General features: G+C 30.9%; 1 protein-coding gene across 1 annotated transcript in view; it reads left to right on the forward strand.

The window, feature by feature from the left end:
- Dhc1 (dynein axonemal heavy chain 1) overlaps window positions 1-27,713 on the forward strand; it is a 224,683-nt gene that overhangs the window by 55,574 nt on the left and 141,396 nt on the right. Inside the window, exons 19-22 of the mRNA XM_075372596.1 lie at window positions 942-1,102; window positions 2,388-2,390; window positions 15,181-15,453; window positions 20,600-20,792. Coding sequence (XP_075228711.1) covers window positions 942-1,102; window positions 2,388-2,390; window positions 15,181-15,453; window positions 20,600-20,792 — 630 coding nt within the window. The remainder of the gene's footprint in view (window positions 1-941; window positions 1,103-2,387; window positions 2,391-15,180; window positions 15,454-20,599; window positions 20,793-27,713) is intronic.

Genomic DNA, 27,713 nt, shown 5'->3' on the forward strand with positions numbered 1-27,713 from the left:
TATCCATTTTCTAAATGGCTTCAAGTGGCTGCAAAAATTTTGCAAATTCTTTTGTTACATTTCTGGTGAGTTAGTGGTGGAAAGGCCAAAAAAAAATATGAGAAGTTTTGTTTGACGAGTGTAGCACACGTATTTCAGAGTGAGAATAGGAGATCAAAACAAAACTTGAGCACCCCACTACATTTTCAACATAAGTGTTGAAGGACAAGATGTGGTCAAAGGGTGAACAAGAAGCGCTCAGATTTGGAGTTCCAAGGTGTGGCGAGAGCCATGAAATCATACCAATGATGTTACTTTTGTTCGACTGGTGTTCACAGTTTCAATTTGAAGAATAAAAAAAGAATAATCTACCCAAATGTGTGATCTGCTTTACACCTAGTTCCTCATAGTCCAGATGTACCAGTTCAATTCCACTAGAAAATTTACCTAAAATGATAGTTCCACAAGTGATTTAAATGAAGGTAACATCAAGGAGTATGAAACCAAAGATAGCTGTCCACCAGAGCTTTATTCACAGTCTGAACTAAATGATTTTATTAAAAAAAATATTAAAAATAATTTTTTTAAATCGACCTAATTATAATTTTTCTAAAATTGACCTATTTTTATAACTGCTTCTTCAAAGCAATTTTTGATAATTAACAAAGTTTTTTTAAACTTAGTTTGGTTTTTATTTTTTTATTTTTTTGATCGATTACCGTAGTACGAACTTATAAGTTCATGCTAAGGGAAGGGAAGAGACTTCATAGTGAGGCAATATGCAGTCTCTTCGACATAATGTCCTTGAATCAGATTTTAATAAATAGATGTAATTTTATTTTAAAACAGTAAAAACTCATAAACATAAGTAAAAAAATTAAGAAGTAAAATAATAATTTTAATTTATATATATAACAATTATATAAATAATTATATACTTGTAACATAATTTTTTTTTATAGATAATGTGCCGATATTCTTATTGAATTCAGTTCTAATGATACCAAATGTGTCGATAAAACCAAATCTTGATGAGGTTCAAGAAGCACTAATCTGTGCTGGAAAAAATATGACTGGTGTTGCTAAAGGTGTTGCACAGTGGACTGGAGGAAAAGCTACACAGGTATGCTATTAAGTATTTTTTTTAAATTTAAATTTCTTTAGATCTCATTTCATCTAGAAGTGACATAATCTTAATATATAATATATATACTTCATAAAAAAATACATATTATGGTAATTGCTATATGAACTTGTTCTTTGTTAAAAAAAAAAACACTGATAAAGAGTTCTTTTATAATAGTTACTTGTTAGGTAAGAATTAATTAATTTAATATTAATTTGTCTTCTTCTTATCCTGGTGCTACAGCCCAATGTGAGCTTTGGCCTCCTCCACAATTCGCCTCCAATTTTCCCTGTCCCTCATTGCCTCTCTCCATCATCTCACCCCCATTGCTGTCAGATCCTTTGTTACAATCTGGAACCAATGCATTCTTGGCCTCTCTTCTCCTAGTCCTGTTTAATCCTCCGCACATTATCCATCACTGCAATCTCTGTTCTGTCATTCTTTCCATGTGACCGAGCCAACTAATTCTTTGTGACTTTATTATCCTTATAATATTTTGTCCTTGCAGTATTCCCTCCATTTCCTCATTCCTTCTTGTCCTCCATGCTCCTTCTTCAAAAACAGGTTCATATATTCTCCTTATTATTTTCTGTTCGAACTCCTTCAAAGCCTTAATGTCTCCCATGTTTAAGGTACATGCTTTGCATCCATAGGTCATCATTGGTCAAATTAACATTTTATAGATTTTCATTTTAGTACCTTGTGTGATCATTTTATATCTTATTAACTTAGCATTGGCAAAGTGTGCACAATCACCAAGCGTAATTCTTCTTTCAAACTCCATGTACTTGTCACTATTAATTTCCATTCCCAGGTACATGAAACTTCTGGCATTTTTGAAGGTGTGGGCCCCAATTTTCATATCATTTCCTTGTTCTCCTGCTTTTGCATTGTTCATCTTTAGATATTTGGTTTTTCCTTCATTTATTTCCAGTTCAGCCTTTTTTGTCTCCTCTATTTGTGTGAATATCTCCTTCAATTCGCCCCTTCTATTTTCTTGCCACCAGGACAACATCATCCACATATGCCTGTACTTGTACCACTCTCTTTATAATACTTCCTCACTTATCAATGTTCTCTACTGCTTTTTGAAGCTTCAGGTTAAGAGCATAGCTTAGAGCACATCCCCTTGCCTGACTTCCTCTGTCATGTCAAAATCTGCTCGTTCTTCCATCACTCAATATCACACCTATGCTATAGGACATGGTCATTCTCACCAGCTTCACTAACGTTTTGGGATACCGTAACTCTCTAGAGAATTTAATATTTTAACTTTACTGAGCCTGTCAAAGGAAGTCAATAAATAACAAGTGTAAACTTATTTCATGTTCATAGAACTTCTCCATGGTTTACTGTAGCACAAATATTTAATCTACGATACCTCTACCAGGAAATGAATTTATCATCGAAGCAAAAAAATTACATATTCTTAATATAATACAATTTTTATTAGTACAATTTTTGTGCTATATATAATTTATAAGTCTTTTAAATTGCATTTGATAAGCAAATTTTAAAATGTTTTAAATTTGATATCATTAAATCTTTCTTAATTTCTCTAGTAAAAAATTAAAATTTTTCATGTCTGTGGTTTAAAAATTGGTTTTCTTAACATTTACTAATACTGATGAAAAGTAATTAGTCAAAAGGAAATTCTTGAATAGGATCGTTTTTTGCAACACATTCATGAGAATAGAATTCACAGTATTCTGTACATCCAGTAGATAAGTGCTTAAAATCCGTATTGTTTTTATTTTTACTTAGAGTTCATAAATTTACATCATTTTTTTTCTTTAATCTGTTTTAAATCTTAACTTACGAGTAGTAGTTTTGAAATTTTTATATTTTGTCCTGAAATCATTTTCAGATCTGAATAACATAATTATAATTCTATATCTGGTTGTCTCAACAGTCATGTTAAAATTAATATTTTACATATTTAATAAAGAGTAGAAAATGTTAGGAGTAAAAAGCTTGGATTTTGAGAGAATGTGTATAATATTTTTGTGTTGTAATGAATGTATGTATTTATTTAAATAAATACACATTACTGAGAGTTGTGTATTTTATTTGTGTGTTTTAATGAATGTATGTGTTTATTTAAATATATAAACACACACATAACTGATTTTTGTTTAACTGCCAAATAAATTATTTTTATTAATTTAATAAAAATAATAATATAAATCAGGACTTCTGTCAGGTAAATTATTTTTGGTTTTTGATTCCATTCAAGTACATAAAGAATTATAAACTACTTATAAAAAATTGTGAAAATTTATTACATGTATTTTTTAAAATAAGTTTCCATTATATAGGTGTAGAACAGAATACATGAAAGAGTTTTATTTTTGTTACAATTGAATCATAATCATACTTTTTAAAAATTCATGCATTACATAATAAGGAAAAATATAAAGAGGTTTTTATTGTTTAATTGTTATCAATATTATTAACAGTAACAAAATGTTTAATGACACATATTTGTAATTAGATTTTCATTTGCATTGTAATAAAGCTGTCATTAAGTTATTATTTTTTAAAGATTTGTATACATATGACACTGTTCCATTTCAGATTTTTGTACCAAAAAAATTTAAGACTTTTGATTATATATATACTTAGTAGTTAGTTAATAAATGTACAGAGTGTATCATGAAGTTCTCCTGGGACTTTCATAACATGCAACATATTCTGCTCATGAAAATATTGGAAAAGGTAAAATAAATATTTTCTAAAATGCTTTGTTTTTTGCCGGCCTCCATGGCACCAGTGGTAGCATCTCGGCCTTTCATCTGAGGTCCCGGGTTCGAATCCAGGTCAGGCATGGCATTTTCACACACACTACAAATCATCCATCTCATCCTCTGAAGCAATACCTGTTGGGGACCCAGAGGTTACAAAAAAAAAAAAAATGCTTTGTTTGTAAGTTACAGCTAGTGAAAGATTTCACTTGATTTCAGCTATCCTGGTGAAATGAGGTCATACTGAAATTTTTAAAATGTTAATTGAGGGGCGGAATTAGTGTTTTCTTATGGTTTTCAACCTAAAAAAATTGAATAAAATAGTTCCCAGAACTGTAACTGCAGTAGTTCTTAGGGTGAAAACTCATAAATTGGGATAAAAAAACCTGTTTTTTTGTGTTTGATGTACAGTAACTTTGTTAAATGGGTAATAAACACATAAAACTTTTAAACAAAACTTGTAGAGAATTTAATTCTGAGCAAAAGTTAGAAAAAGTTTATTTAGAAACAGTACACTTTTTCTCTCTCTCTCTTTCTGTTTAGACTCTGGAACCACCATAAGGTATTACTTCAGAGGATGAAAGAGAATGATACGTAGGAGTATAAATGAACTGTAGTCTTGTACAGTCTCAGGTAGACCATGCCCGAGATGTGTGGTTAATTGAAACCCAGTCCCCAAAAAACACCGATATCCACGTTCTAGAAACAGTACGCCAGCTAAAAGTGCATTATATGTACCAGTTAATAATAGATGTTCAAAAATTAGCCTGACATTTTCAGTATGTTTCTTGACATACTTCTGTTGCTCTTTTTAGTTCTTCAGAGCTGTCCTTAAACTGCTCAGCTGCATCCATAAATTCTTCACAAGAATGTATTTTATTTTTACATACAATATTTTTCATGCGTCCCCAGATCCAATAATCAAAGGTAAAAATCAGGCGATCTTGGTGGCCAGGAATGTGGACTTCCAAGACCGATCCAGTTCTCAGGAAACTGATGATTTAAGTGAGTGGAAAAGGAACAAGGGAAGCAGTGTGCACCATCATGCTGGAAGTATACTTTGCATCTCAGTCCTGGAAGAATATCTTCAAGCAGCTGCGGCAATTCTTGAAGAAAGTACAAGTAAACTTCAGCATTTAAGTGGTCAGGTAATATGAACTGTCCAAACAGCTGATTATGAAAAAGGCCGCAGCATACAGTGATGCCAAATTGGTCTTGAAAATTGCCTTCCACTGTTTCATGAGGATTTACTTCTGCTCATGTATGCACATTACATAAGTTGTTGACACCATCTCGAGTGAAATTTGCCTCGTCGGTAAATAAAACATACTTGTAGAGTTGTCGATTTGTATTCCACCACTTGCAGAACTCCAAGCGAAGCGGACGGTCTCCTGGTTGTAGATGTTGAATTGGATGTTTGTAAGGATAAAACTTGTTTTGTTTAAGTATCCTCTAAACCACTGTATGTGACTCCAATCAGCTTAGAAAGACGTCGTGTACTGATGGACTGCGCTCAACTGTACTGATAATAATTTCATTAATAACAGTGTTGTGTTGGACAGATCGTTCGTAGCTAGTATGATAGTAGGTAGTGAACCTGTTTCCCGAAGATTGCAAAAAGTTACTCTAATTGTTTTGCATCTGGAATCCTGCGAATCAAAAAATGTATTTCATATTCTACTGCCTCTGCTATAGCATTACTATTACATACATCCAAAATTAATACCATGTTAGCATATTTGTCTGTCGTAAATAAGTAGGGCATTACTAAAATTCTCAGAAATCCTTCGCTAACGACAACACAGTTCACCGTACCCAATATACTTAATGTACCTTACAAAATGATTTAAACAGTAATACAGTATTGCGCAATGTTGATCAGCTGTTATTGTATTGCCAACTCTGAAATAATCATTTTTCAAATAATTTATTGTATTTCTGTCATTAATAAAAAAATTATTATCCAAGCAATTTTTATTTTACGCCTGATATGTAAACTCCAGCTTTTAAAAAAGCTCTTTTAACAGCAGTTTTTAAGAGTAAATTTTATTTTTACATATTTTTCACATCACAAAAAAAGAATTTGGTTTTTGTTTACATTAAAGAGTACTTTTATGACAAATGTAGTAATGTATTGCTTCTAAATAAAATTCAAGTTTTTCTAGTCTTTCTTTGTTTTATTCAACTTATCTTACACCATTTTGTTCAGAATTAAATTCTCTACAATGTTTCTTTAAAAGTTTTGTGTGTATCACCCATTTAACAAAGTTCCTTCACTAACGAAAAAATTATTATATCAAAGTAGGCAATAAAATAACAGCAGATCAACAATGCACAATACTATACTACTGTTAAATTATTTTGTAAGGTACATTAAGTATATCGAGTATACTATACTATATAGAGTTTTTTACCCCAATTTATTAGCTTTCATCCCAGATTTCTCAAAAATTACTGCAGATTCTGGGACCTATTTTATTCAACTTTTCAGGTCGTAATTCTGCCCCTTAATTAACGTCCTAAAAATTTTAGTATGACTTCATTTTACGGGGATATCTGAAATTCAAGACAAAATCATTCACTAGCCATAACTTGCAAACAAAGCGCTTTAGGATATATGTTTATATGGACTTTTCCCATCGTTTTCCTGAGTAGAATAGGTTATGAAAGTCCTGGGAGAACTTCGTGATACTCTATACATGTATGATATTTCTTTTATGCTTTCTTGTTCTTACAATATTCTTGAATTTAGTTTTTTTTTATCTTTTTTGTACTTTATAAATATAAATAAATTCACAATACTTTTTTACATCTATTTATTACTATTATTTGCACCATCACAGATCGGTAAACTGCATATTAATAAGCACTGTGAGATTTTTAAAACTGGGATTTCTTATTTCTTGGTTTCTTATCCTTGACTTTCACATGAATTTTAGTTGACTCATATCTTCTCCCAATTAGATTATTTGTTACAATGACATACATATTCTATCTTGTGTTTCAAGAGTTAAACAAAACCTCTCCTCTTCAGGTGATTGCAATTTTTTCTTTGAAGCCTTTCTTTTTTGGTTATATCATTTTATAAATATGAATAGAAGAGTTCATAAATTTTTTCTCTACATCCTTATATTCTGATGACTGTTTATGATCCATATCTTTTTATTAATGAAACATTAGCAATCTTTTTTCATCATTTACTTGACTTATTCACCACAATTGTGTGATCATCTTCATTTAAATACAAAGTTTATGAAGATCAAATTTACGATTCTGCATTTATACAAGTAGCAGAAAAACTCTATCATTATAATAAAGTTGTTCTTTATGTATGCACATTTGTTACAGTCTATATCAACAGACTATCAGGTAGATTCACCACAATTGTGTGATCATCTTCATTTAAATACAAAGTTTATGAAGATCAAATTTACGATTCTGCATTTATACAAGTAGCAGAAAAACTCTATCATTATAATAAAGTTGTTCTTTATGTATGCACATTTGTTACAGTCTATATCAACAGACTATCAGGTAGTGGTAATACTAGTATCAAGTATTTTTCATTTTTAAATCTGTCAGTGTGGATAAAAATTTCTGATCACATTCATCTAATTTTCTGAGTGAATAAATTCTGTACATTCTCAAATTATTCATAAACTCCACCAATATGCTCAGTCACAAATTAGCAAAATGTGTCTCCCAAGAGACTTGCCCAATGCATGGAGAAGTTTATCAAAAAACATGTAAAAATAAAGATTTACAAATAAAAAGACATAGACTTCATAAAATAAAAAATACAACATACTCCCTTCAACAATAACATTTGACATAAGAAACCTGTATACTAACATCTCAGTAACACAAAACACTTTTCATTCTTGAAAAACACAAAAAATTGCTACAAAAAAATTTCAGAAATCATAAACATAACAAATATTATTATAAAAGAAAATTTCTCTACTTTACAAAACAAATTTGAGGATGGTTTGAAAAAATGTGAAATCCAACAGCTGCACTACTGGAGTGTATTAAGGGGATTTTCAGTTAGTAGCATCTTTTGGAAGAACATGCACAAAGTTTCAACCTGATCAGTTAAGTTCTCTGTTTGGCACCCATTTGAATCTAGAAAGTTGAGTGATTTCTAAAAAATGGATGAAAAAGAGTTTCACTTGTTGATTAACAGTTGGCTGCCATGATTGGCTACCACTGGTGTTCATCAGAAAATGTTTCTGGGAGGCCGTGAGGATCCATGATGGTTCCTCAATTCACATAATTTTAAAATGAGTTATAGAAATTCATGACCTGTTTGAAGCGCTTTGAATCTGTCTTGTGGCCCTCTCATAATGCTAATAATAGTATCTACATGCCTCTGCTGTCCTTGAAACTACTTCATGCGTGTTTTAGTACTATATTCATATGAGTGTTATGGTGGTCATTTCTTGTGAAGTATTTGCATTCTCTTTAATAATATTTGTTCGTATTCAGAACCCAGAGAATTTCTGGGTTTTAATTCATAATAATGTAGGTTTCATAATAATATGTTACCCACAAACAGGAAAATCAGCAGAAAAATTCCTTCATGAAGGGATGGGAATGTAGTAGCAAAATGGAAGAAAAATTGCATACTTACCATTCAGCTAAACATGAACTAAGGCTGAAACAGGACAACGAAATAGAACTGGATGGATGTATAAATGTCCTTAGCTATTATTGATTATATTAAAGCTAAGCAAGGTATTGATTTCTCACATCAGATGATTAGTTATTTTTACCCCTCTCAGAAAAACAATACGATGGTACCTCAAGGTAGCTTTTGAAGGACTGTTAAATACCTCAGTTGTAAATGCGTGGCTCATCTATAACCACTTTCACTCCAAGAAAATTCAAATTATTACATTTTGAGAAGAACTGTATTGCAAATACTGGGTATGGACAGAGATGGAAATATTCTTCAACCAGTACAAAATCAACATCGACAAGCTAATGAAAAGCAACACTTAATACAATTACAGAAAGAGACAAAAGTAAAAGAAAAATAAGGCGAACATATACTGGTCATTATGCAGAGGCTGCTAAGAAAGGGTGGGATGTATCACAAAAAGTTGTAAAACTTTTGTCAACAGAGTGTGATTTACGTAAGAAATTTATCTTTACAGTGTTATACTGCCAGTCACAAACAATGAAGTCATAATAAAATTACAATAAGAATCATTAAGTAAAGCTCAAATAAAAATTAATACTTATAATTTTGTAAGTGAAGGTCACTGGTGATCCTCAAGGCATTTTGGTAATACAGTTATCATTTGTGTGCTGTGAGGATCACCAGTGATCCTCACATTCTTTTGGTTATTCCAGGTTTGTTTTGTATTTTTTTCATAATGGCATAATATATAGCACTTATGAAACAGTCTTAGTAGTTTTTATTTCACGGCCTATGGGTGACGATTTTTCTTATGTATTGCAGCAGCCAACATGTTAAATATTACTTTATGAAGAACAAATCACTTCAGGAGATTAAAGAAAAACTTGATAAATCTTATGGTGAATCTGGACTTTTGATTAGAACATTTTATAAGTGGTTTCAAAATTTTTTTTCAAAGTGGTCATATAAGCACAAGTGACAACAAATGTTCTGGATGCCTTGTTAGGTCACTACGCCAGAAATGATTGATAAAATTCTGATAAAAGAGTGAAAGCACGTGAAATTATTAGTGCTGTGGGCATCTCGACTGAATGGGTGCATAATATTTTGCATCAGTACTTGAACATGAAAAAGTCATTCACAAGATGGTTGCCTTGATTGCTCACAGTTGACCAAAAATGAAATCGTGTAAGTGTGAGGTTCCATGAGTGGTTAACAGCTGTTTCAGTAAAATACACATGATTTTAAGCATCATTTCATCACTGTAGATGAAACATGGATACACCACTACATGCCTGAGACCAAGGAACAATCCAAACAATAGGTTGCCAGCAGGGAGCCTGCTCTAAAGAAGATAAAGGTCATTCCTTCAGCCAGGAAGATTATGGAAACTATCTTTTGGAATTTGCAAGAGATAGTTCCCATTGATTATTTAGAAAAATGATTACAGGTAAATACTATGTATCGTTATTGAACCATTTGAAAATTGAGCTGCAAGAAAAACATCCACGATTAGCCCACAAAAAAGTTATTTTCCATCACAATAATGCACTTGCTCACTTCTCAGCAGTTGTGTCCACAAAATTGATAGCATTAGGGTTTAAACTCTCTCTGCATGCCCTCTATTCTCCAGATTTGGCTCCTTCGGACTACTATTTCAAACATGAAAAGATTGCTGGCAGAGAGGAGATTTTATTCAAATGAAGAGGTAATTGCAGAAACAAATGCCTATTTTTCAGAGTTGGACAATCCTATTATTTGGAAGAGATCAACTCAACAAATTGGAGCAGCATGGATGCAATGTATAAGCTTAAAAGAAGACTACATTGAGAAATGAAAAAGATTTATCTCAAAAAAATTAAGGAAGTGGTTTTTATTTTTTCATGAGCTTTTCAACCCCCGCCCCTCTCCAGTATTAAAGAGAATCAAAACTCAGTGACACTCTTATACAAAATAAACAAAAATAAGATAAAAAATATATCACATTAAAAAACACTCACAGATTTAAAAAAAAATGAATACAATGGAGCGTTCAGAACAACAAATAAAACATAATTAATCATTACACACAAAACAAATGCAATATGGCTAGAATACCGATGTGATTGCTCAATGCTCTACAGTATCATACAGATACAACGTAACTTGAAAACCCACCACAGCAACACAGAGTTTGCTAACCATCTCATGGAAATAAATCACAAATCCACCAACTCTGACAATAACCTTGAATTTTATACAAATACATAAAGTACCACAGTTTTACCCACTTGAACATTATGAAACATATAACTCATGACAATGTGTTAAGTGAAAAAGCATTAGTCAGATATTTTTATCTTTTGACCACATTCCATAAATCCATTTTATTATACATCTTGGATCAGTTTGTCATTTAAAAAGTTTAGATTTAAATTACTTTACCTTTTCTTACTTCTACAATAAAATTTATCCAGCTTGAGTCTGCAAACTATCAGATTCCATAAGTAAGTAAGAGAAAAAATAAGTTAAATTCAAATGTTTGAAATAAAATTTCAGTATTAGCTCAACAACTGGCAGTGATGAGTATAGACTCAATCATTGGAGTTCAAGGATAAAGCCAAATAAAAACTCATTGTTTCTATAACATGGAATAAAATTTATGTTCCAATTTTCTTGATCATGAGTTATTTTTTTGCTCAGTTTTATCAGTATCATTCACTGTTTCTGTAGCCCAAGAAAAATAACAGCATAAATAAAAAATCTTCCTTTGTCATCTAGTAGCTGTTATGCAATAAAAAAACAATCATAATTGCTTTCTGTGTTTTTTCTTAGCATGTCTGTCTTTTGGCTCTGTTGTTATCTTTTTAGGTACTGATTAAAGTAATTAACTGAAAAATATAGAGTTACTTTTCTATCCTGGTTTTCTTTACAAAAGAATTCTTCTTTTTTTTTTAAATATTGTTTTATATTATTTTCTATATTCTTGAAGGGCACTGTCTGATCATTTTTAAAAATTATCTTAAAAATAATTAATAATACATGATAAGCAAATGAAGATAGTTTTCTTTCTACTAAGTATCCATTTGGTGAATCACAGCTTTATTCAGCATTAGGTTTAGCATTCACATTAGAAAAATGTAAACAAGCTATTATGTTAATTATAATAGTCTATTAAATTCTAAATTCTATATAAAAATTAATTAACTGATTTACTTAACTCTTAATTATAAAATTACTTTTATCCAAGTTGTTTTTTAAATGTTATATCAAATATAAAAAAATAATAAATCTGCAAGTAACTTACTTTTTTAAATTTCATCCAGGTAATAATAAAGTAATGTTAATTAAAAAAAAAAAAAAAATGTTTAAATTGTTCAAATGCATGAATTCTTTTCCATATTACATCCACATTTTCACTAACATATTTTATTAATTTTTTGCTAAACTTTTTTTTGTAGAATATTTTTTGTGCACCACCATCAGTAATAACAATTAGTATTGCAATTTTTTTAAGAAAAGTATTTTTTTCAATTTTTATATTTGTCCATTAGAAATCTTACAGTTTTATCAAGTTTTTACATATAGCTATGTATTTTTAGACATTCCCTTCAGACTGCATTCTAGTTTTCCCTACAGACAACAGAGCTGTTTTTGTATAACTCAACATAATCCTTTGATTTATAAGAAAGGGCTTCTATTGCCATTTTTAATGACCATTTGAAAAATTTTCCTAGAAATTTATTTAAAATAGAATTAAAAATTTTGTTTTATGGAAATAATATTACCATATTAGATGAACTTTTAGATAGTAATAATTAAAAAATAATAATAAAAACCCCTGATATCAAATAAATCGTAGAACTAACACTAAACTTAAGGCTTTATGGAAAAATTCTATAGCAGCAGAATGTTTTAAGAAAGCCAACATCAGTGCTTAACATTCATTAAAGAAGAAATTCCATCAGATTGGAAAACAGCTTTACTACATCTACTCCACAAAAAAGGTTCAAAAACAGACCCAAACAGTTATAGGTAAATTTCACTACTAGAAGTAACACACAAAATTTTGTTACATTCAAAAACATTACTAAATTGGGCAGAATTAAATCTCCAACTTCCAGAATATCCAGTGATTTTAGGAAAAGTAGATCATGGACCAAATAAATTTTTAACCTTAAAAATATTATGAATTATAGCAAACTCAAAAATAAAGCATATTTGTAATAACATTCATTGACTTTTAAAATGCATATGACTCCACTGATAATATCAGAATTAAAAAAATTAGACCTAGACAACAAAACTATAGACACAATCAAAACTACTTTAACTGACACATATTCTAAAATAAAATTTGTGGAAGAATTATCAGAATCAATTCTAATCAAAATTAGTCAGACTAGATGATGAATTATTAACACTTTTATTCAGCTGTGCATTACAAGTAGTTAAAGAATGTAACCAAAATAATAGAAGATAATGGGGTTAAAATAGGAACAAAAGGACTAAAATGTTACTGCCTAGTAGTTGCAGATGATGTGGCACTTATAGCTAAAGATTGGTCCAAAACAGAAATACAAATTAAAGAGTTGCAAAAACAGTCAGCCAAAATAGGACCCAATATCTCCTTCAAAAAATTTAAACTCTAACAAATATTAAAAACTCACCCAAAAACTGGAAATTAATAATCATAAAATTGAAGATGTAAATTGAAGAACATTTTAAAATGTCTGAGTGAATCAGGTTGAACACATTAGAAAAGAAAACAATAGAATCTAGAACTCAAAAATGGAACTAGCATTCCACTGAACCAAAAACACATCTAAGAAGAAGACATTGTTGGAACTCAAAGATAGACACTATGTATCACTAATAAAATCAGAAACCCTACATGCAATTGAAACCCTAACACTAAGCAATAAAAGAATTCTAGATAACTTAGAAAAGAAAGTGAAAAGAATAATAAAAAATATATTAGATGGAAAATTACAAAATAATGAGAAAAGTAATTCCCATTTAAAAAAAAACTCTCAGAGATCAAAAGAAAAAGAAAGATCAGTTTATATTTTCATATCTTTAAAATTAACAATAATATACTTACAAAATAAAATTTGAATTATTCAAAAATAGATAAACTAAGATGAAATGGTTCAAACAAATCTACTCATAAGAAGACAAATGAATTAAATATTGCGGATGAAATAATTGAAAATGTAACCTTTCTCAGAGACAGTTAATTTTTTTTTTCCTAATTAAAACACAATAAACCATAACTGGTAAAAAAGTTTTTTATAAGTGCAAATACATAATATTTGTATTTAACACATGTCTATGTATATGGTTTTTGTTAGTTAAAACATGAATAACTTAAAAAAGTATTATAGAAATAATGTAATACTAAGTTGATTGTTAAAAAAATATTTAGTTATTTTTAAACTGATATAACAAAAGTGTGCAATTACTGCTGACAATTCAGAGAGTTTAAACAACTTTTGGTAAGAAATTTGTTCTGATTCTTTCATCTTACTTTTTATTTCATTCCTTTTGAATTTTTTGGGCACTGCACCACATTTTTTTTTATTTTTCAGTTGAAATTGTTATACTCATAGAATACCATACAATTCCATACCAATATAAGTTGCTGAATAGAACTATTTTAAATTTAATTTTAAAAAAGGGTTATCTTGGTGTTGACCGCATATAACTCTCATTGTTTATAACAAATAATTTTTTACAGAAATTAGAAAAAAATATGTTTTTCACAAATAAAAAATACTCACAATATTTTGCATATATATTGGTATTTTTTGACTCTGTAATAAAAATTGAACACATTATTTTAAAAGGATAGTTCTTTTACAAATCTCCCAGCAAAACCAAAGATGACAATAAAATTAACTTTTTATAAATTAAATCAACCATTTTGTCCACCTAATTTACTTGATTGAGATTTGTTAGTTTTATTATACATACCACCCTAATGGTTTTATAAATATAAATTTATATTGTATACATTGTATGTAACTATAAGTTTATAATATTTTAACTGGAGTAAGTGATGAGCTATAGCTAATTACTAATTTACACTGACAGGCAAGATAAATAGTTGACCTTTCCAGCTCAAGTAACCAGCCTCAACTTAGCTTGAGACAGCCTTCAGTTTGTAAATTTGTCTTGGTTTTCAGAATTTTAGGGTTTCACTGTAATTGAATTTATACAGTAAGCGTACTGTTTACAGTAGTTTTAGGAAGGTAATTACAAAATGCTTTCTGTAAACAAATTACAAATTGCTTTCTGCAATTATAATGAATATTTCTAAAATTTTAAATTAAATACAGCAAATAGAAGTAGGTGTAACTGAACTAGCAGTGAATGTGTTAATTCTAGTGTTTCTTAATCTCTTTCTGTTCCTAAGAGTGTTTATTGACCCGCATCATTTGATATACAATGTTTGTTTATTATTGTTGTGGTGCACATAATGTATGAATTTTTTCTAATTTTTATAATCATTATACTTTTATATTCATGAAAAATTCAAATAATTATTCGTCATCTGTCTGTGTTGCTTTGTTTATTTTTTATTTTACTATTTATATTTATTTGCATTATTGTCCTGTCCATATTTTATTTTCGTTTTTCTTTTGCTTTTTTGTGTGTTTGTTGTCTTGTGCTTGTGTTTTGTGTGTACTTGCTTGAGCCTGCAGAAGTCCGCATGGAAACGCTTAGGAGGGGGGATGGGTCGCATGCAGAACAGGGCATTAGCTGATATCGTCTCGCGGCTGGAGCAGGGCCAAAATTCAGTGCAGAATCAAGCTGAAGATTCACGAACACGTCGAAGAAAATTGTACAGGCTTGCTTCTGAAAATAAGCCGGCATTTCCATTTCAACAGCGTAATTTCTATAGCTACATTATGGAAAATAAAGAAGTAATGAAAATGATGTCTCTTCTCTCAATCTGCTGTCAAGAAGTAAAATCAGTAAGTTAATGTTATAATCATTCTATATTTAGAGATATTCTTAACTTATTTGGTGTAGTTTTAAATACATTTTTAAGTGAAACGTAAAAAAAATGTGGCTATACTTGCAAAAAAGAAGATTTTAAAAAATTGTGCACCTTTTAAATACATGAAAAATACTTTTCAGACTTATTATGAACCTCTGATAAAGGATCCACTCCAAGAGCTTTAAAAAATCTCCTGGAAGATAGTTTATAATTGATAAATATATACAAACAGACAGCATACTTTTAATTTTCTTCCCTGTTATAGAGTTTTTATATTAGAGAAATTTTGCTGTTCATCTCTAATTTAATCCCAGATTAAGATAATTATATTTCTAGAATTATAGGAATTTGAAACGCTGAATTTCCTGGAAATTTCAAATTAAATTTTTTTTTTTTTCTTATGCTCATTGAAACTGCATATGTCTGCCTGTTTGCCCACCAGAATGAGTTGGTTAAAATTTATTTGAAAGGAACAATGTACGCTTTGAAAGGAAAAAGTCAGAAGGACTCAAATCAGGTGAATAGGGAGGTTGAGGAATCGTAGGAAGGTCAGGTTTTCAGGTCAAAAATTCCCTGACGGAAATGGCCGTGTGACACGGGCATTGTCATGATGAAGCATCCACTTGTTTGCATTGTCAAGTCTCACGCGAATCACTCTTTTCCTGAGCCTTTCAAGGACACCTTTATAAAACACTTGGCTGAAGTTTGCCCTGGAGGAACAAATTCTTTACGCACAATACCCCTACTGTAAAAAAAGCAAATCAGCATGGTTTTGATCTTTGATTTGCTCATTCGACATTTTTTCGGTCGAGGAGATGACGGAGTGTGCCACTCTTCGTTTTGCCGCTTTGTTTCAGGATCGTACTCAAATATCTAGGATTCATCACCTGTGATCTTGGTCGTTGTCGGTCCTCTCAAGAAGATAAACGCACACGTTTCTTCGATTGTCCTTCTGTTCCGTTGTGAGGTTTTTCGGCACTGATTTCGCATATCCAAATCGTCTGTCAAAATTTGATTTACGGTGAAAGGGCTTAAATTTAACTGTTCACTCATCATCCTTATTGTTAAACGACGGTCTGATCTCAGAAGAACCCTCACACGCTCAACGTTTTCGTCAGATTTTGAAGTTGAAGATCTTCCTGAGCGAGGTTGATCTTCAACGTGTTATCGGACTTCCAAAAATGATTTGTGCCAGCGGAAAACTCGTGATCTTGATAAGCAATCTTCCCCGTAGGCCTGTTTCAACTTTTCAAAGGTCACACTCGCGGATTCCCAAAGTTTAACACAAAGCTTGATTGCATAACGTTGCTCTAAATTCCGATGATTCATTTTTGTAACACATAACAAAAACACAACTTCACTGATGGCGCTGTCAAAAATAATGTGTTGGCTAAACGGATTGAAACCCGTAGTAAGTATGTGGAAGGGATGAACAAACCGGTAGACACAGCGTTGCCAGATCGCTTGCAGTGTTACCAACATCATTACTTTTCTCACACACCTCGTATATATATATATATATATATACACATTTATAAAAAAAATATTAATACAAATATATAGATTAAGATTATATGTAAATCATAAGATTTGTAATACATATCCATTTAAAATAAAATTCAAACTTAAAACAATTATATTACTTTGTACGGCAACAAAATTTTAAATTAATAAAAAAAATAAATAATATTAGAGTTAATATTAGATCTATTTCCAGGCAAAGCCAGGAAACTGAGAACTGATATATAATTTATCTCACTACATACATTTCACTGCATAAGCAAAGTTCATATTAAAATCACTTGACACTAGTTATTTCAGCCCAGAAATGAGTTGTATTAATCTCTTTTGATAAAAATATTTTGTCATAAAGAAAAATATAGAAAAAATAACAAAAATTGTCTTGCATTAAGAGTAAAATTTTCTTATTCATAACCATTTGCATAAAATAAACTTTTATTAATAAAATATGAATGGTATAAATTAATTATTTATCAAAATTGATTTTGTAAGGAAGTAAAAATCACTTTATTGGGTTTTAAAAATTCGTATTATTTTAATTCGTAAATTATTTAATTCAGAGGGAAATTTCCCTCTGAACTTGAAGTTTTTTTTTATTCTTTTAGTATCCTAACATAAAAATGTTGACTATTCTTATTTTAATTTATGTTGTTTTTATGTTTTTCCATCCTTTATCATCTAAATTTTATTGTAGTAGTAGGAGAATTTCAAAATTTGTTGTATTTTACACGTAATCCAATAAGTAAAGGGAGGAAAGATAAGTTTCATGTTTACTTTTCATTTTCATTTTCAGAAGTGAGAAGTAGACTTTTTGACTTTATTTGAGATAATGATAATGCATATTATATTTATCATTTATTAGCTGAAGTCACATGTTAAAAAATCCCTTTCGGCTCACAGGAAGGTGGAGGTAGATTTTAGTCAACTGAGATTTTGGGTCGTTATATTTTATCTATCAGTTTGAAAATGATTGGCACAAAATTATGGCAGTTATCATGTCCACAAGAAAATGAAATATGCGTATATAAATATACATATAAACTTTTGAACTGACAGTGGTTTTGGGGTCTGGGTGATATAAAAGCAAAGATATTTCAAAATTTTCTGGAAGTCAAATCATGGTACCCATTACAATAGGTAGCCTTCTTATTAAATCTACCTAAAATTTAAATAAATTATCTTAAATTTAACCATGCAGAAAATAAGTATTAAAGTTTCTGCTAACAGACGTGCTACCAGAAATTTTAAATTAACAGTTTTAATTAAATCTAAACAAAAGATCCCTTTTTTTAAAGATACATAAGAAATTTAAGTCATTGCAGATGCATAGAAAAGAGGCTTTAAATGAATTATAACCTAAAAAGCTTTAAGTAGAAATGATAAAATTAAAGCACTTAGGGGTAAGTTGCCATAAAAGAAGGTCACAAAACCTTTCTTTCATCAACCTAATGAGAAAAAAACTGATAACACAGTTGCAGGACTTTCCTGTCACGCGGCTTTTTCCTGATACATGGCTTACACATATAACTTAATTTAAAATAATCATTTTATTTAATTATATTTTTTTATTTAATTATATTTATTATATTATTATATTTTTATTTAATTCAATCATTTTAAAAATTTTCATAAAAATAGAATATCCACTTACCAACAATTGTGAGTATTGATTACCCAAGCTCTTAGCTCTTTCGAATTACTCCTCCATCATCAGGTATGAATTTTATAGTTGTGCATACAAATTTTTATACATGGGAATTAAAATGAAAGTAAAATTAAAATTATTACGTCCATAATAGTTGATTGTCAATAGTTAAAATAATTCAAGACGTTTTACTTTTAATGTTGATTTCTTTTAACTATTGACATCAATTGTTATGGACATAATAATTTAATTCCTATGTATAAAAATTTATATACACAACTATAAATTCATAATTAAACAGTTATCCCTGATGATGGAGGAATAATCCAAAAGCGCTTGGGTAATCAATACTATCAATTGTATTGCAGCAGCTATATGTCAGTGCTATAGCACTCTTTATTGTGAGACATGGTATTAATGATGCACTATACCCAATTAGCCACTAGTTTACTCATATTTAGAGCATTTTTTGGGGTGTATATAGAAGTAGTGTGATCAAGTTTGGTCAAAATCGGTGAGTAGTTCTGGAGATATAAGGTGTGAAACACTGAACATACATACATACTCGCACGCGAGCGTACATGTAAACATTTCCATCTGGTTTTTGTGTTTTTAGGGTTCCTTAGGTGCCAAAATATAAATGCACGGTGAATACTGCATATGCCCAAATTGGGCTGATTACAGTACTTTCCCTTCTAAAGCTACAGCTCTGCTATAGCACTGGCAGGAAAGTAAAAATTTGAGAATTAGATTTCCATTGACAAAAATTATAAAAGGCAAATTTAAAAAATTAACCAGTATAAATCACTTTCTTGAATCTCCCAAGGACTCCTGTGAATTTCTAGAAGCCATAAGCCATTTCTAAGCCATGGCTTACAGAAGCCATTTCTATAAGCCATGGTTTCTTGTATTCTCCTTGACCTCATCTAGCAAAAGACCAAAACTAGTATCAAAGCAGTAGCTTTGATACTAGACAGATTAACTTGACAGAACACGGTATATTTTTTTGGATTTTTAAATTTATTTTCTTTGAAGTTGATGAAATTTTAGTTGTTTTCTAAACAGATATTTATTAAAACTAGGGATCATTAAAGAGGAAGAGAAAATAAAAAAATGGCATTTTTTCATGTTATTTTTTGTAAACAATCCTCTTCCAATTTTTGAATACATACTGATTTCTGATGGTATGATCTAAAATAAAATAATAAGAAAATTAAAATTAAAGGTGGAAGAGAAAGTTAGGGAAATCTAACTTGAGTAGAATCAGCCACATTTTGACTGTAAATGAACCATAGTTTTAACATTAGAACCTTATTTTCTTATAACAAATTTAGATCCAATAGCCACATTGTTAACGATATCTTAATTTACAATTTATTTATTATTATGTAACTTTCACTAGAATTTGACATTTTAAAAAAAAATGTAAATGAATCATGTAATTTGTTTTATGACCACAACTTATTTTCTGAAAATTTAATCAAAAATTTGAAACTATGGAAAATGTATTAATTTTGTTTGTAATTTATGGGATAATTTTCCCAACAGTTTAATTTACAAATTTTCAAAGTAATCCTGCCAACTTTATATACACAGTTTTTGGCTCTTCTCATTTTTCATCTACATTGTAAAACCAGATCCAATAATTTTTGAATACCCACCTAGAGCAGTAAAAACGTGTATTTTTAATATGTTGTAATTAAATAACATAGATTCCTGGTATATATTGGTTGTATGATTTGGCAGGTCTCTTGCATTCATGATTATCTGTGGTTTTTCATTTTTTGTAACAGCCTACGTTCTTGAAACTGTCATTTTTACCATAATTATTTGCCACATTGATTTTGTTGTATAATTTAAGATAAGTTAATCTCAAAGTTTGAAATTTATAATTAGTCAAATCAAATTTGTTATATACTGTTTGATATTACAATAGTTTTCTTTCAATCTTCAGGAGTTGATGTCATTTCTTGATCGATGGTCTCCATTTAAATTTCTTTGGGAAAATGAATGTGGAAAAAAAGATATACAAAGTGTTATTCTTGCTGAATCTGAAGCATCTTTACGTACACACAGAGATCTTGAAGCACAACTTGCCACTGAGCCTGATTTATATGTTTTTGAAGCTAGTCTTGCTGTATCTGTTGGTAAATATTTAATATAATTTCGTTACTATTTTGGACATGATATTATATTTTTAAGAAATGGTAATTAAGTAGATCTATGAGATGTGATAAAAAAATTTGATATAAAACTTACAAAACATATTTCAGACAAGAACATATTGTGGGCAACAATGAACAGTGAGTGACCTTCATGAGTCAGACAGTTTACTGAATGATGTCATTTCACCTACCTCAGGTTCAGTGTTCTACTTTTTATTGTGATTTTGTGTATGGGCACATTATGGATCTCAAGGTAGAGCAGAGACATTTCATTAAATTCTATGTCAAACTTAGTAAATCTACAATGAAGACCTTTGAAATGATCCTGCAGACTTATAGAAATGAAGCAATGAGCTATGCATGATGTTTTAAGTAAAACTCACTATGCAAGAAGGGACAGAATGTCAAAGAGAGGCAGGGTAACCATATATGAGTACAGTACCTAAAAATGTGAACAAAATTTGTCTCCAAGGGTCAAACAGTTACACTGAATTCTTGTATAAAGTTTTGAGGTACTGGAGGGAGAATAATTTGAACTGCAAGGAAGCTTGATGTGTTAAAGATTTCATTCAAGGACTGTTTAGAAAGTTTCCTAACTATTTTTTATAAATTTTTGAACATATCTGTAACTGAATCAGTACTTTCCCTTCAGAGGTAATGCATGAATCCTAGCACCATTACTATTCCTTGTAAACTTTGCTGAAATTTTTTGGGATTGCATATACATCCATCTGGGAATTTATTTTAATACCTTTAATCAACTCAAATCATGAGAAGTTTTGTAGCTATCTGATGCAAATTTCAATTTTTTTTATAAGAATTTCATGTCATGATACTATTGACATGTTGCACTCTCTTCTGTTTCCTGAACTGTCAATTGGCATTTAGAACAAATGATTTCATGATTGTTTTCTCAAATTTTAAACAAAATTCTACATTGATATTTTTCCGTGAATATCAGTCATATTGATTATTGCTAAACACAATTTATTACACACGAACAAACAGCTGTAGCTTAGCTCAGCGTCTAAACATTGAGCAATAAACAATGTATGTAGTATGAACAATGAAAAATGTACGTTCATTGTAAGTAGTAGCAACAAACAACAAATTAATAAAGAATGCCATAATGGAGCACCACTTACTGGGCAATTCTCAGTAAACCAATACAAAACTGTTATTTTAAAATCTTAGGAATTTTTTAAATAGATCTCACATTAGATAATACAGAGTTACATTATTGTGTGAACCTACTTGATTTCTTCTCAGGAGCAACTTGGACATATGATCTGTGTAATAGATGATGTGTGTAACCTCTTCAATTCCAATCGTTTTATTTAGCTGTGTGATTTTCCCTTCTTACTTGTTTTCCTTCCCAGTTCACAAGGGCTTATTAGTGGCCAAAACATCTCAAAAATACCAAAAAAGACCTAATTTTTTTTATCTGTTTGTTGAGGCAAATTACTCTATCATTAAATAAATCTTTTCTTATTTATTCATTTATTCTACATAATGTCAAAAAATCTGTTGCAGTAAATAATGAAATTTAGCCTAAGGAATGTTTCATTTTATTTCAACAAATGATAAGTGCATCACTATTTTTTATTTTGATTATATTTGGTGTTTGATAACTACCCACCTTGCAGTGGCTAAAAGGTTTTTTTTATATTTAAAAAATTTTTTTTGAGTAATGGACTATTTTCTAACTAACGAACAGGTAAAAACAGCCATTTTTGTATTTTTTTCCATGAGCTATAGCATTCTTATTTTAAATCACACAGAGGGTTTAATGGAAAGACTAAAGATGGAACTTCATCTTAGTGTACTCAAAATTCATTTTGTTCAATAACCAAAGTTGTAATCTTTACTGAAGTTACGTTTACATGTTGTTTTTTTTTCAAATTTTGGGCCCAAAATAAATAATGAAGGGTTTAAGATAGCTGGCCTGTTTTTACCTTCTAAATCTTAGGTACTAGTAGCATTTATAAAAATAAAATTGGACTGTTACCGAATATTCTTCATTAAAAAAAATGGTCGTCAAATAGTAAGATTAAGAAAATGTCTTATTTTTGGGTCATATGTGGAACAGGTGGCAAAATATGAAATTTTTACAGCAGTAAGTACTTTTTATTTACTTTTAAACCAAATAAATTTGGTAATTTTTACAGGAACACTAATGTCCTTGTATACCAATACCAACGTAAATGTTTTTGATTCAGAGGTCACCTGGACTTTCAGAATACATTTCTGACTTGTTGGAACAAAGTTTCTTCTTTCTGTTGTTGGAACTGTGAAAGTTTCTTCTTTCTGGGACTGTTGTGATTACGATAACGAGAACTGAAATATTCTTCAGTCTCTTGAACATCTTTGTTAAAACAGAAAATAAATGTTATATTTTTAATACTGCCTTTGCAATAATTGTGCATTTCAGAAGGTGTAACAATTTGGTTGTTGACTGTCCTTTTAAGGCTTGCTTTAGTCACAGTCCTTTTTACAGTTCCACCAACACCATCATATGGTCCTTTTCCATGGTATGAGGCAAAAAATGCCATTCAGCTGCGATTTCACAATCTTCTTGATGGTAGCACAAAGTTATGAAATTTTTTTGTTTTTATACTGGGCTGAGGAGCCATCAGAAAAATAAAAAAATTGTTTAAGTTGTGGTAACAGTGTTTTACTTTATTTATAACTTGCTTTCGGAAGTAAAAAAACATTGTAGTATTATGCTTCAAGTATTCACTAATCATGCAGTAGCATTGGCTTTGAAATTTTCCTTCCTTTTTAAAATATATGAGAAATGGATGTAATGTGTTTGCATAAATTTTGACCAGTGATATGACTGGACTTCATCCTGAATCACAAAAGAAAAATCTTGATAGAAGTCTCCCATTACAATACATCCACCCTCCAACAAGTTTTCCTTTTTAATGTTGAGGAAATAAGCTTGCTTCTTTATAACAAAATGATACCTTTTAGATTACTTAAATTTTTAGTATGTTTACCTAAGTACTCTTGAAATGGAAGAATTTGAGTAGTTAGTTCACAACAGTCAACAGAAACCCACTGTTTGAAGATAATTTCAGAATTAAAATCATCCCAGCTCTCTTGCAGTAATCTGAACACTTCATTAGTGCCTGGACATTTTTCACGCTGTGACAGCATGCACGTTTCATTTTCTATGTCACATATCATTGCTGAAATGAGAATTTTATTTACCAATTGCACCTCACTTTGTCTAATCCCAGTTTCTCTGTAGCTAAAATAAAAATTTCTCTAATTAATAAAATTAAAAATAAAAGATATCAAATAAAAGAGAAGTTCACTGCTAATAAAATTACTTAATATACAAGTGTACATTACCTTACCAGTATTAACACTAACAACAATATAACATATCACAATTAAATCAAAACAGTAACTGGGCCTTCTGTAATATTTACATTCAGGATTATGCAAACATTCATGTCCATGCATGTCTATTCACTTTTGTGTTTAAACATGAATTTGTTTGTATGAGTCATACTTTAAGTAACAAACTATCTACAATATAAGCTATCTCATTATAGACATAGTAAAATATTTTGTATAGTAGACCTGCATTATTATCTGAAAAAATGCATGCTGTGAATTTTTTGATACATTGTTCATGGTTAAAAGAAACAGTGTCTTACTCGTCAACCCCTTTGAGTAATAAAATAAATTTTATATGGCTTTAAAGTACATAAAAAATACTTACTGCTGTAAAAATTTCAGGTTTTTGCCACCTGTCCCACATGTAGCTAACAAGCCCCAAAAATGAGACATTTTCAAAATCATATGATTTGGCAGCCATTTTTTTAATGAAGGACAATTGGTAACAGTCCAATTTTTTTTTTATAAGTACTAATAGTACCTAAAAGTTAAAAGATAAAAAGCATACCTGTTACACTAAGCCCTTCATTATTTATTTTGGACCAAAATTTGAAAAAGCAACAATTTATAAACGTAATTTCAGTAAATATTACAAGATTTGATTATGAAACAAAATGAATTTTGAGTACTCTAAGATGAATTTCCATCTTTACTCTTTCCAAAAAGCCCTTTTCAACCTCTGTATGGTGTAAAATAATATTGCTATAGCTCATGAAAAAAGTGATGAAAATGGCTGTATTTACCTATTGGCAAATAAGAAAATAGTCTATTATTCAAGAAAAAAATTGTTTAAAAATATTAAAAAAATATTTTTTGGTCACTACAAAGTAGAAAGTTACCATATACCAAATATCATCAAAATCAAAAATAGTGATGCAATAAAATTTTTTTAAATTTGTTGAATTGAAATGGAACTCACCTCATCGAACTCACAGATTACTTCCATAACTATCTAATCAGAACAGTAAAATAAACCAATGGCAACACACATTCACTCTTACCGCAGATTACTCTTGACATTCATCGCCCTCCCAGATTACTTCCTTAACCATCTAATCAGAATAGCAAATAAACAAATGATAACACACATTCAATCTTTAATACCACAAATTAGTCTTAACATTCACGACCTCACCGATTACTTCTGTATCTATCTAATCAGAATAAAAAAGCTGATAAAAAAAAACCAATAACAACACACATTCACTCTTCAGTACCGCAGATTACTGTTATTTAATATTCACCATCCTCGCAGATTACTTCTGTAACTAATCAGAATAAGAAAATAAACCAATGACAATGTAAAGTTTACATGAGATTTGATTTATTTGGATATTTTAACCTTCCAATAATGATATATTTTTAGTTACATATTTAGTAATAATCTATGAGATTAGACCAACTAATCTCCCATGTAATCTGAACTGTATTTCACCATATCTTATTATGTTCTCTCTTTACTATTATTTGTTTAGCCCTTCTTCCCTGTATTATGGGAATTGAAGGAATTAGTTGTACTGGGTCTGTTTGTATTGATACAGAGGCAGAGACTGCTGGACATACAATAAGCTCAACTTGTGGCCGATACTCATTTCAGATAAAGCTGGGCTTTCTTATAAAAAAACTGTGTAAAACCTTTTACAATAAAGCAGTGTAAACTTTTAAAAACCCAAATGCTTGATATTTGTAAAAAAATTCCTCACTAAGAACATACCCAGTAAATTTAACACTCAAATTATGTTCCTATACAGACTTGAAAGAACTCTCTATATACCAAATTAATTTTAAAGCACAACTCTCTCATCCCTATGACATTTGGAAATATGTTCTAATTTTTTACATAAGTGACTAATATAACAGTCATTGGATAATTAATAATAATAGTGGCCTGTGGGTGATCTACCTGTACTTTGGGTTTTGAAGTACAAATAAGAACAATAAAAGACCTGAAAAAAGGAATGTTTTGACCAGACTCAAGAAATGTGTATCCAGACTCAAGGTCTGGATACAATCCACATTTCATATAGACAATCCTCATCTCACAGAGTGATTAAAATGTCAATTATTGCAGGTCTCCTTGCCCTTTGAGAGACAGACAAACAATATTTGCCTTGTATTGTATGCTTATATAAAATAACAGCTCCTTTTACAATGGATGGTCAAGATTCCAGCACATTTTGATGGAAATTCTTTTGCCTCTCATAATTAGTTTACCACCTTGTTGTTTATTGAATTTATAATACTATATAATGTAACAGTATTATTAAAACATATAATGTAGTGCAAAAAAGGCCTCTTTTTTTTCATTTTTTTTTTTTTTTGTTTTTTTCTTAAACACCCCCAACATCCCCGGCCTCCGCCGTTAGGCTATACGCAGGAATGTCGGAGTGTCGTGGCAGTCGACTGCCCCCCTGTCTTGCCTTTCCTTTGGCGTCCCATCGGGGTCCTCTCAGTTTCATCAAGATGCAGCAGCCCTCCCTTCTGGACGACCACTACATCCCTGCACTTAGAGGCTACCCTTCCCGTCCCTACACTACGCATTGCGCGAAGCCGGCAAACCGCCGCGTCCCCCTTCTCACACCTGAGGGTCCCAAATGCATCATCGGAGCACCCCAACTGGCCTTCATTCTTGCATATGAAGGAGCCAAAGCGTCCTCTGCATCCAGGCTGCCTCCCTGGCCCTGCACGGCGACCACGATTCGCCCCCTGTATTTTATTTATTTTTTTTTTTTTTTCACCCATCCGCAGGACACAACACAAGTAATAAAACATTCTCACACCACCACGTAGCCGCCATCAGGAAAACGCAGTTAAGCCTAGTAACACACCCATACAGAATACATAATTAATAAAAGTCTATTCTTCCCATCCGTCTCATTCTTCGGCTTCGTCACCGCTGGTCGTGGCCTTCCTACACACGGTCGCAGTGATCGTGTATGCCATCCCGCCAGCAATATAAACACAAAAACATAAACAAAAGAAATGAAATACACACTACAATAAAATAAAATTCAGTAAACAGAGTAACTTCCCGCTGCTGCGGCAGCTCTCGTCGCAGTCAGCCACCACTATCACGTTGGCTGCGATTGCACTCCTCAACCAGCAGCAAAACACAAAACAACTCAATAAAATGAAATAAAATAAGATAAATAAAACACAATCAGGACAATAGCGAAGAACCCTCCCTTCAGTTGCAGCCCATCACGTTGGCGTCGGAACTTATTCCTACTTCCGCAATCCGCGGGCACGTTCGCTGTGAGTGCCCTCGTAACCGTTAGCAGGAACACAATCAATAAAACAAAATAATACCACAATCATACAATACAAGGAAAATACATAATAAATGAAACCCACACTTCATGTTGTCTCTTCGGCGATGTCACCTCTAGCCGTGGCCCTCCTGCACACGGTCGAAGCGATCGTGCTTGTCATCTCGAGCCGGCCGTAGAGTACCAACCACAGTGACAATGGAGACAATGAATTCACAATACA

The sequence above is a fragment of the Lycorma delicatula genome, chromosome 8, assembly GCF_047948215.1.
Source record: "Lycorma delicatula isolate Av1 chromosome 8, ASM4794821v1, whole genome shotgun sequence".
NCBI lineage: Eukaryota > Metazoa > Arthropoda > Insecta > Hemiptera > Fulgoridae > Lycorma > Lycorma delicatula.